The sequence below is a fragment of the Camelina sativa genome, chromosome 20 (assembly GCF_030686135.1).
Source record: "Camelina sativa cultivar CO46 ecotype springtype chromosome 20, ASM3068613v1".
Classification (NCBI taxonomy): Eukaryota; Viridiplantae; Streptophyta; class Magnoliopsida; order Brassicales; family Brassicaceae; genus Camelina; species Camelina sativa.
Window position 1 is genome coordinate 27,317,794 of NC_141899.1, and position 11,134 is coordinate 27,328,927.

At 43.9% G+C, this 11,134-nt stretch overlaps 1 protein-coding gene across 1 annotated transcript; it reads left to right on the forward strand.

Annotated features, from left to right (window-relative positions):
* The first annotated feature begins 383 nt into the window (after positions 1-383).
* On the forward strand, positions 384-878 carry LOC104772723 (uncharacterized). Its single transcript, XM_010497305.1, has 2 exons — positions 384-565; positions 650-878. Exons 1-2 carry the CDS (start codon positions 384-386, stop codon positions 876-878), a joined length of 411 nt encoding a protein of 136 aa, XP_010495607.1.
* Positions 879-11,134: the final 10,256 nt, after the last annotated feature.

The window sequence follows — 11,134 nt, forward strand, 5'->3', positions numbered from 1 at the left end:
GAACTCTCTCGTCCGTCTTTGGACCTCTTGTCCGTTTCATCCATGGTCTCTTAGTACCTTCAATCCCTCGGCTGGTTCGTGGCCGTTCCGTCCCTATGGTTTGTTTTATGTCCTTTTCACTGTTTTCCACAGCCATTCCTTACTTTTCCCTTTTTTTGGTCTTTTTCCATTATCCTCGACGATCCATCGTCCCATTCACCGGGTGACCTAACAGTTCATGACCGTTCTCCGGTCCTAGACCATCTCGCGACTTGGTAACCTCCTTCGCAAGTCTTTGAGTAGTTCTTCGAGATTTCTTTTCTCCATCTTCTTGTGATTTATTTTCCTCGTCATTTGGTCACGTTTCTCCGTCTGATCCATACTTCTGATTACGGGTCATTACAATGTCGCACACCTTTATGCTGGACTCAGGTGGGGGAGAGGACATATTCGATGCAAGTTTTCTTCCGGAGACCACGAAGAAGACCCGGGTTCTCAAGCTGAACATGAGAGAGGCTCAGGAGCGGCATAGGAGTTATGCTGATCATAGAAGGAAGGATATTGAGTTCAAGGTGGATGATAGAGTGTACCTCAAGATGGCCATGTTTCGGGGTCCGAACAGGTCTATCTGAGAGACTAACTTGAGTCCGAGGTACATGGATCCTTTCAGGATTGTAGAGCGGGTGGGACCGATTGCATACAAGTTGGAGTTGCCTGTGGTTATGCATGCGTTCCACAAGATCTTCCATGTGTTGATGCTGAGGAAGTGTCTTCACAGGGATGACGAGGTGTTGGCTAAGATTCTTGCAGATCTTCAGCCCAACATGACTCTTGAGGCGAGGCCAGTTAGGGTTCTCGAGAGGCGGATCAAGGAACTTCAGGGAAAAAGATTCCTTTGATGAGAGTCCAGTGGGACTGTGAAGGTGTGTTAGAGGAGACTTGGGAGCCAGAGGCAAGGATGAAGGCAAGGTTCAAGAAGTGGTTCGAGAAGCAGGTCGAGGCTTGAGATTGTCTAACCTTGGTCCCAGTGTCGTGATGGTTAGAAGACCGTAGCTGGAGTAGACGGAGTATTACAGCCCATTTCTCTTGATACTTGATCGCTTATGGGTGGTTGGTTGTGCGACTAAGTACCAAGATGAGGTGGTGCTCACGATGCGGGATGTTGTCTTGGTGCCGTTGTATCTTATTTTTCATTACGTATTTTCGTTGGAGTTGTAAAGATTATGATATTTTATGATTAATAAGATGAGTTTTTTTTGTTTGAGCGGTATTGTCATGGGAAAAGAAAATAGCTCGGGGTTTCTATTTTTGGAAATTTTCCATAAATAGAAAGTTTCCACATAAAGGAGGTTTTCATAATTAATAAGTTTATAGAAATGGAAAGTTTTACGGAAAGTGGGGTGATCTTTGTGATGCTCATACAAGATATATGCCTGAGTGGCGATCTTTGTGACATTTAGTAATAGTATCATGGCATTGAGTGGTCTTGGTGATGGTTGTGCAATGATATGAGTCTTCATGACGTTTTGTACCCTGACAGTGGTCTTTGTGACAGAGATCTTGGTGACGCTTGTCAGTGGTAGTGTTTTCTTAGTGATGTTTTGTACCCAGACGGTGGCCTTGATGACAGAGTTCTTGGTTACGCTGGTCAGGGGTAGTTGTCTTTGTGACGCCGGATACCTTGGTGGTGGTCTTAGTGACGCTGGATACCATGGCGGCGGTCCCGATGACGTTTGTGGCCTTTTTTGCGGTCCTTTAAGACATTTTTGTGGCCTTAGTGGCGGTCCTGCGAGACATTTGTGTGGTCTTTGTGACATGTTTAGAGTCTTTGTGACGTGTTTAGGGTCTTTGTGACGTCTCGGTTGCCTTAGTGGCGAGTGTTTGCCGTAAGACATTTCGACGTTCCTGTGTACCGTTATCTCGAAGGACTCTGTGGTCTGAGGGTATAATTGGTATATCGACTTTGGGTGAAGATCCGAAGGCGCGCTGTAGGGTGTTAGCCCGAGAGCAAGATTAGACTTCCTGTATACCGTATCTTGAGGGCCAAGGCCTGATAACGAGCCGATAAAACTCGAAGTTTAAGACCTAAAAGAGAGGGAGATGCATGAGTTGAGAGCGTATTATGTCAGAGACGCGGGTTATTGACAACATTGAGTCCTCATAGTTAATTAGAGGATGTGCAGGCCATGGTGTTGGTTGCAGGAGAGATCCTTGGCTGTTGGTCTTGGTGCTAGATTTAAGGACAAATCTATGCTGGTGGGAGAGAATTATAACACTCACAAACCGAAAATTGATTTTTGGTAGGGGTGTCAATCGACACAGCTTGTGGTGTCTATCGACACCATGTGCAGATGGGTTAACCGGTTTGTTTTTAATCCTTGGTTTGCCGGGCTGGTTTAGGAGAACCCTAAGACTCGATTTTATTAGGGAAAACTCGACTTCCCAAGTCTTTTATCTGCTTTTTCATATCTCAGAAAGAAAGGAGAAGAGAACAAAGTCTCTGTGAGAGTTCTTGAGGTTTTGGTGGGTTCTTTGTCTCTGTGGGGTGAGTTTCTTCCTGGAGAGTTTTAATCCAAGGCTACGAACGTGATGGGAATGTTGATATGGTGCTAGCTTCGTCGTTTGGGTATACATCTCATTGCTTTGGCAAAGGTGAGTGCATGACCATGGTTTATCTAAGTTGAGATATTTGTTTTTGTAATTTGTGTGATTTGTTGTTGTTTTCTTGTGAGTTCTGTGTGTTTTTCGTGACTCCTGAGGCTTAGGTCTCTTCATGGGATCGATGCTCGGTCAGCCAAGCATGTGGAGGTGTCAGTCGATTGTAACGCCCCCGAACCGTCGTATGGTCGGACGACCAAGAACCGCCCCGGGACGCTACTATAGAAACGTTCACAATGATCCGGCCGAGGTTCAAGAACACGTCAAGACCCTTAGCCAGTCCGTCGGTGACATTTCCGACCGCATGGAACATCTTCAGTGTTCTAGAAGGCATTTCAGGCTGAGATGGGCACTAAGGTGCATATGAGTACAGCTTATCATCTCCAGACTGATGGACAGTTAGAGAGGACGATCCAGAGGCTGGAGGATTTGCTGAGGATGTGTGTGTTGGATTGGGGTGTCCATTGGGCAGATCACCTGAACATGGTAGAGTTTGCTTACAACAACAGTTATCAGGCGAGCATTAAGATGGCTCCTTATGAGGCTTTGTAGGGGAGGCCATGTCGTACACCGTTATGCTGGACTCAGGTGGGGGAGAGGAGCATGTTTGATGCTAGTTTTTTTTAGGAGACCTCAGAGAAGATTCGGCATCTCAAGCCTGGTCCCAGTTGTAAAGGCAAGGTTTAAGAAGTGGTATGAGAAGCAAGCCGCAACTTGAGCTTGTCTACCCTGGTCCCAGTTGTAATTCGTGGCTGGAGTGGGAATGGAGTATTCCAGCCCATCTCTCTTGTTTACCTTGTCGCTTAGGGGTGGTTGATTGTGCAACTAAGTAACAAGATGAGGTGGTGTTTGGGGTACGAAATTCCCATGAAGCGGGGTTTTGGAGGAAAGTTTCCTAAAATAGAAGTTTCCAAAAGTGGAAATTGCTAAAAATGGAAAGTTTTACGTGAGTTAGAATTTGTCCATTTTAGTGGTGGAGAGCCTTAGAGGGGCTTGTGTGGCCTTAGCGGTGGACTTTTGAGTCATTTTGCCCATGCGTGGCGGTCTTTTGAGACATTGTGTGGCCTTTGTAGCGGGTTGTTTGGCCAATTTTGTGGCCTTTGTGGCAGGCTGTTTAGCCGATTGTGTGGCCTTTCTGGCGGGCTGTTTAGCCAGTGTTGCCTGTTTAGGCGGTCCTTCGGGATGTATGGTCTTCGTGATGGTCCTTCGGGACGAGCGGTCTTTGTGACGGTCCTTTGGGACAAGTGGTTTTTTTACGGTCCTTTGGGACGAGTGGCGTTAGTGGCGGTCCTTCACGACGAGTGGCCTTGGTGGCGGTCCTAATTAGGACATTTTTTTGGCCTTGGTGGCGGTCCTGTTGAGGGCATTTTTTTGGCCTTGGTGGCGGTCCTGTTTAGGACATTTGTTTGGCCTTTGTGGCGGTCCTGTTTAGGAAATTTGTTTGGCCTTGTGGCATGTATGGCCATGAGGTATCCCAGAGAGGGGATATGTGGTTGGTAGGACATTGTAATGTTTTACACAAGCCACAGGAAGGAAACCTAAATAGGGATAGGACTCAGACGTGTTCAGAATTGTTTGCTCGCGACTCTTGGGGGACTTTAGTTCTCCTAGGATTACCATATTCTGAGACTTTGTGGCTTGAGAGTATGGTTGGTATATCGACTTCGGATGACGATCCGGGGGCGCACTGTAGGGTGGCAACCCGAGAGACAAATATTGGACTTCCTTTTTATATATTATGGCATGCAGACTTAGGTCTGATGAGGAGCCAATAAAAACTCAAGGTTTAGACCTATAAGTAAAGGAAAGTCCAAAAGTTGAGAGCAGATAATGCCTGGAGCGTGAGTCTATCGTCTAGAGGTGACCTTTCATAGATCGGTTCGAGGAGTGCAGGCCGCAGATACGGTTGCACAGGAGTCCTTGACAGATGGTTGTTTGAGATTCGAGGACAAATCTATGTTGGTGGGGGAGAATTATAACATCCGCGAACCGAAACTTTGGTTTAGGGATTGCATCAGTCGCTGCAAAGTTGGTTTTCTGCGGACGAGTTTAAGTTAAATAATGCGTTTTGGGTTAGGAAAACCCTTAACCCGAGTTTTGTCTCATTAGTCGTGTTTAGCCGCTTTTGAGAGAAAACAAAAGAGAGAAAAAGTTCCCTAAGTTTTCTTGAGTGTTCTTGGTGATTTCTGGTGATTGCAGGCCTTTCCTGTAGAGATTTGTAGCTGAGATCGTTGTAGGAGCTTCCTAGAAGCGTGTTCTTGCTTGGTTAAGGTTCAGAAACTTCTTGGCAAAGGTAACTGCATGGCCATGTCTTATCTAAGCTAGAGATCTCTCTGATTTACTTGCTACGTGTGGTTAGGCTTGTTAGATTATTATTTGGGACGTTAGGAAGCTTTCTTGTGGCTTGGGATCAAGTTTTGTGGTTGTAGGAACGAAGATCCGGCGAGAAGCTTCGGGGAAACACGATGCTTGGCATTGCATTGGTCGATGTACTTTGTGTGTCGGTCGATGCAAGTGCGAGGACGGCACATAAAATCTAGGGTTTTCTTGCTATGTCGAGCATGCGTCGGTCGATGCAATGGGAGCATTGGTTGATGCAAATCATGCGTCGGTCGACGCAACCCCAACTGGTGTCGGTCGATGCATGCTTGGTGTCGGTCGATGTAGTGTCCTTGTTTGTTACTGTTGATTGTTGATTGTTGGTTGATGGTTAGAGATGTCTCTATTGCTTGTGTGTATAGCCCAGTATATGGGAGGATTGCCTTACTGAGTGTTTATCAAATACTCATGCATTGCAATTTGTGTTTGTGGTGCAGGTAAAGGCAAAATGTGATCGTGGAATCAAGGTAATGAAGAGGAGGATGTTCTAGGGACTCGATTGGTTGTTGTCTGGCATTTTTAGGTTGCTAGAGTTGGGTCATTAGAAACATTGCTAGGTTGCTGGTTCTATGATTCCTGTTTGGTTGAATTTTGGATATTGTTATATTATAATTATTGGATTATTGTTGGATATTTATTGGTTATTGGTATTTGTTATTCTGCTGTTGGTTGTGATTGTGGTTAGGTGGTTAGTGGGTATGTGACCACTAGTTGTAGTTTGTTTATCATTATTATTATTATTATTATTATTTATTTTTAAAAAAACGCGTCGGATCGTTTCACTAGTTTATATTGGTTATGATTAGTATTGTATTTTAATATATTGGAGTTGGTTTGATATGTCTTCCGCTGTGAATGTTAGATTATTGTTGGCTATTGGTTGGACTATAATTAAATATTATGGGGTATTTACTTATATTATTATTATTATTAAAAAAAAAGGCCGAGTTTTTTCAAAATAGATGTAAAACAATATTTAAAGGATCCCTTATTAAAAGAGAACAGAAACAAAATTTGAAAACTATATTAAGAAATAAAAATATAAATATATAGATTAAAATCATGGCAAAAAAAGAAACAAATTAAATGTGAGTGAGGTTAATGGTTATCTGGATAATATTTTCATTGTCATCCTAATCCACTTGTGGGTAAGGACACTAATCAAATTTTAGCCCTAGTAGTCTATAGTTAAAATACTAATATACAAATATTGTTTTAACATGATTCAGACTAAAGTTTATTCGAATGTTTCAAACCCCTTTAAGTTTCTGTTTCAATTTTGAAATTAAAATTGAAATTTTTTTTCGCTTTGCTACATAAGCTACTTATATGTAATTAAAAACCCAACGTAACTATCATAACATATTACAAAACTAAAATAATTAATGAGAAAGAGTTTATTATCTTAGTAAATAAATACACTATGAGCGTTTAAATTTCTCTTTTCAATTATTGTTTTTTATAATGACAAATTTAACACAAGTAAAGATATCTGCAGCTCAATTGGTGGCAACTTGTCCTGTGGGAATGTTGTTAAAGGGTGAGGACCAGGGTTCGAGGAACGCCTGGCGCACCAATAACCTACTGTTGGATTGGGATATCCACAGTGATGGGTTAGGATCGATGCCCTGTAGGGCCCGTTTGGGATCCATTTGGGCGGCCAGCAGTGAGGCTAGTGGGCTAGCAGTGAGGCTAGTGGGCTAGCAGTGAGGCTAGTGGGCTAGCAGTGAGGCTAGTAGGGTCCACGGGACGGGTTGTTACAGACACTACCCCACAGTGTCGATCAATGCCGCTTCACTGGTGGTGTCGATCGACACTGACACTCGACACAAACCTGAAACCGTAGTGGTGTCGACCGACACCTCCACAAGGTGTCGATCGACATTCGCCAAAGTCGTCGAGCCATCCTCGCGTTGGTGTCGACCGACACCGCAACTGGTGTCGATCGACACCGATGCCGAGCATCAAATTCCTTCGATCAGAAACTCCGAATCTCGCCTTCGACCTTCTCCAATCTGCTCCAAGCACTCCCAGAAGCAAAACCCAGCCACAACAGCCACGAAATACCATTTAGAACTCAAAGAAACAACCACATATACACCAAATCACCGAAAAACTAGAGATCTTAGCTTAGATAAGCCATGGTCATGCACTCACCTCTCTATAGGAAGATTCTGACCAACAGCAACAAATCCCACCTTCCTAGCAAGCTTCTAGATCCTTCCTAGCTTCAAATCTCCCAAGAAAAGCCAACAAATGTTCCAAAAACTCACAAAAACTCAAGAACAAACTTTTCTTTTTTTTTCTCTGTTAAGCGGCCAAAACAACAAAACTCCACGACCTAGGTCGACTTGCCACTTAAATAATCTGGTTCTATGGTTTTCCTTAAACCAAACCGACTAAAATCGACAATTAAATCAATTTGGCCGAACCAGAAAAATGTTGGTGTCGACCGACACCCCCTTGGTGTCGATCAACACCCATCCCCAAATTAGACATTTTGGTTCGCGGATGTTACAGTTCGATTGTTAGGTTTTAGGTGAAAAAGAGTTCGACTGCTCAAATCATACGCAAAGATATCAAAAATTTGGTAGAGTTATTTCCAAGCCTTTTATCGACATTCTTCTTTTTACAGAAGCAGATTCTAATTTAAACTCGATGAGTTATTGGAGGTTTTGTGAGACACGTTTTCTTAGACGCAAATGGGGACCATCAGGGATTGTAACTGAGATCTTGGTCTCCTTTGGTTTCTGTTCATCGGAGGAATTGGATAGTTAACAGTTGGTTTTTATTTTAGGGTTTCGTCTTTGAGACTGTTTTTTCTGATGTTTGTGCCCAGTTTGATACAAGGTTGCTTTTGGTTGTGTGACTTGTTGTAGGACGTTTCTGGACAGTTTCAGAAGCGAGGAAAGTCTCTCATTGTTATATTTTTTTGTTAGGATCAGCTTGTAAAGGTGGGTGCGTGACCATGAGCTTATCTGAGTGGTTGGATTGTACGACTTGTTTTATGTCGATGATGTGTAGGTGTGGTGAATGTGTTATTGGATATTCTATTCAATGGCTGGTTTTTAATGTTTTTATTTTTGGTTGTACTCTTGATTTGCTTGTGTATATAGTTTGCAGATGGGAGGATTGTCTCACAGGGTATTTCTGGTAATACTCACGCATCTCATTGTGTTTGTGGTGCAGGTAATGTGTAGCATAGAATCAGTGCGATGAGGAGGAGAATGATCTAGGGTCTCTATTGTGTGTTGTTGGTCATGTCATTTATGTTAGAATCTTGTATAGAAACATTCTTGGTTACTAGTTTATATTGGTTATGATTGGTATTGTATTTTAATATATTGGAGTTGGTTTGATATGTCTTCCGCTGTGAATGTTGGATTATTGTTGGTTATTGGTGAAACGACCCGACTTTTTTTTTTAATAAATAATAATAATAATAAAACTACAACTAATGGTCTCATATCCACTAGCCACCTAACCACGATCACAAACATCAGCGGAAATAACAATACCAATAAATATCCAATAATCCAATAACCAATAAAATAATAACCAGTATTAATTCCAATCATAAACTAATGATCCAAACAACATAAATCAGAGAACCAGCAATCCTAATCAACATTCTAGGACTCAACTCTAGCAACCTGACAGAAGCCAGACAACCAAGCGAAACACTAGAACATCCTCCTCTTCATTGCCTTGATTCCACGATCACACTTTGCCTTTACCTGTACCACAAACACAAATTGCAATGCATGAGTATTTTATAAACACTCAGTGAGGCAATCCTCCCATCTACTGGGCTATACACACAAGCAATAGAGACATCTCTAACCATCAACCAACAATCAATCAATCAACAATAACAAACCAGGACTCCGCATCGACCGACACCAACATGCATCGACCGACACCAGATGGGGATGCATCGACCGACACAAGGTTGCATCGACCGATGCTAGATGATCGACACTCACACTGCATTGACCGACGCATGTTCGACATAACACGAAAACCCTATGTTTTACGCGCCGTCCTCGTACTTGCATCGACCGACGCACAAAGTGCATCGATCGATGCAGTGCCTAGCATCGTGTTTTCCCCGAAGCTTCTCGCCGGATCTTCGTTCCTATAACCACAAAACTCGATCCCAAGCCACAAGAAAGCCTCCTAACGTCCCAGTTAACAATCTAACAAGCCTAACAACACATAACAAGCAAATCAGAGAGATCTCTAGCTTAGATAAGCCATGTTCATGCACTTACCTTTGCCAACACGATTCTGAACCTCAAACAAGCAAGAAAACACTCCTAGCAAGCTCCTACAACGTTCTAAGCCTCAGATCTCACCAGGAAACGCCACAAACCTCCCAGAATCTCCCAAAACGCTCAAGAACTCTTAAGAACCTTTTCTATATTTTCTTTTCTCTCAAAAACGGCCAATCTCGTCGAATGAGACAAAAACACGAGTTAAGGGTTTTCCCTAACCCAAAAGGCAGCGTTTAACTTAAAACTCGACTGAGAAAACCAAACATGCATTGACCAATGCACCTATTGCATCGACCGATGCACCTATTGCATCGACCAATGCACCCCTAAACCGGGAATTCGGTTTGCGGATGTTACAACTCTCCCCCACCAATCTAGATTTGTCCACAAATCTCGAATAACCATCAGCCAAGGACTCCCGTGCTACCATCTCCATGGCCCGCACTCCTCTGACCTATCTAGGGAAAGTCACCTCTAGGCGATAGACTCACGCTCCAGGCATTATTTGCTCTCGACTTTTGGACTTTCCTTTACTCATAGGCCTAAATCTTGAGTTTTTATTGGCTCCTCATCAGACCTAAGTCTGCATGCCATAATGTTGGCTCCTCATCGGGCCTAAACCCGCATTCCATAATATATAAGAAAAAATCCAATACTCGTCTCTCGGATTGCCACCCTACAGCGCGCCCCGGGATCGTCATCCGAAGTCGATATACCAACCATACTCCCAAGCCACAAAGTCTCAGAATATGGCAATACTAGGAGAACCTAAGTCCCCAAGAGTAGCGAGCAAACAATTCAGAACACGTATGAGTCTTATCCCTATCCAGGTTCCCTTCCCATGGCTCGCGTAAGACAACACAATGTCCTACCAACCACATATCCCCTCACTGGAATACCTCATGACCACACAAGGATCATATACATGCGAAAAGAGCCAAACAAATGTCCTAAACAGGACCACTACAAAGGCCAAACAAATATCCTAAACAGGACCGCCACCAAGGCTAAACAAATGTCCTAAACAGGACCGCCACCAAGGCCACTCGTCCCGAATGACCGTCACAAAGACCATCTGTCCCGAAAGACCGTCACAAAGACCATCTGTCCCGAAGGACCGCCTAAAAAGGCACTCTGGCTAAACAGCCCGCCACAAAGGCCACACAATTGGCTAAACACCCCGCCACAAAGGCCACACATCCGGCTAAACAGCCCGCCACAAAGGCCACACATCTGGCTAAACAGCCCGCCACAAAGGCCACACAACTGGCTAAACAGCCCGCCACAAAGGCCACAAAATATCTCAAGAGACTGCCACACACGGGAACAATGACTCAAAAGTCCACCACTAAGGCCACACAAGCCTCTCCACCACTAAAATGGACAAATTCTAACTCACATAAAACTTTACATTTTTAGCACTTTCCACTTTTGGAAACTTCTATTTCATTAAACTTTCCTCAAAAACCCCGCCTCACGGAAACTTTGTACCCCAACTACACCAAGCGACCAAGTAAACAAGAGAGATGGGCTGGAATACTCCATTCCCGCTCCAGCCACGGATTACAGATGGGACCAGGCTAGACAAGCTCACGTCTCAGCTTGCTTCTCATACCACTTCTTAAACCTTGCCTTCATCCTTGCTTCAGGCTCCTAAGTCTGCTCCACCACACCATCACAGTCCCAAAGAACTCTCATCAAAGGAACCTTCTTCTTCCGATGTTCCTTGATCCTCCTCTCGAGAACCCTCACTGGTCTCGCCTCCAAAGTCATGTTAGGCTGAAGATCCTCCGGAATCTTAGCCAACACCTTCTCACCCTCACGGAGACACTTCCGCAACA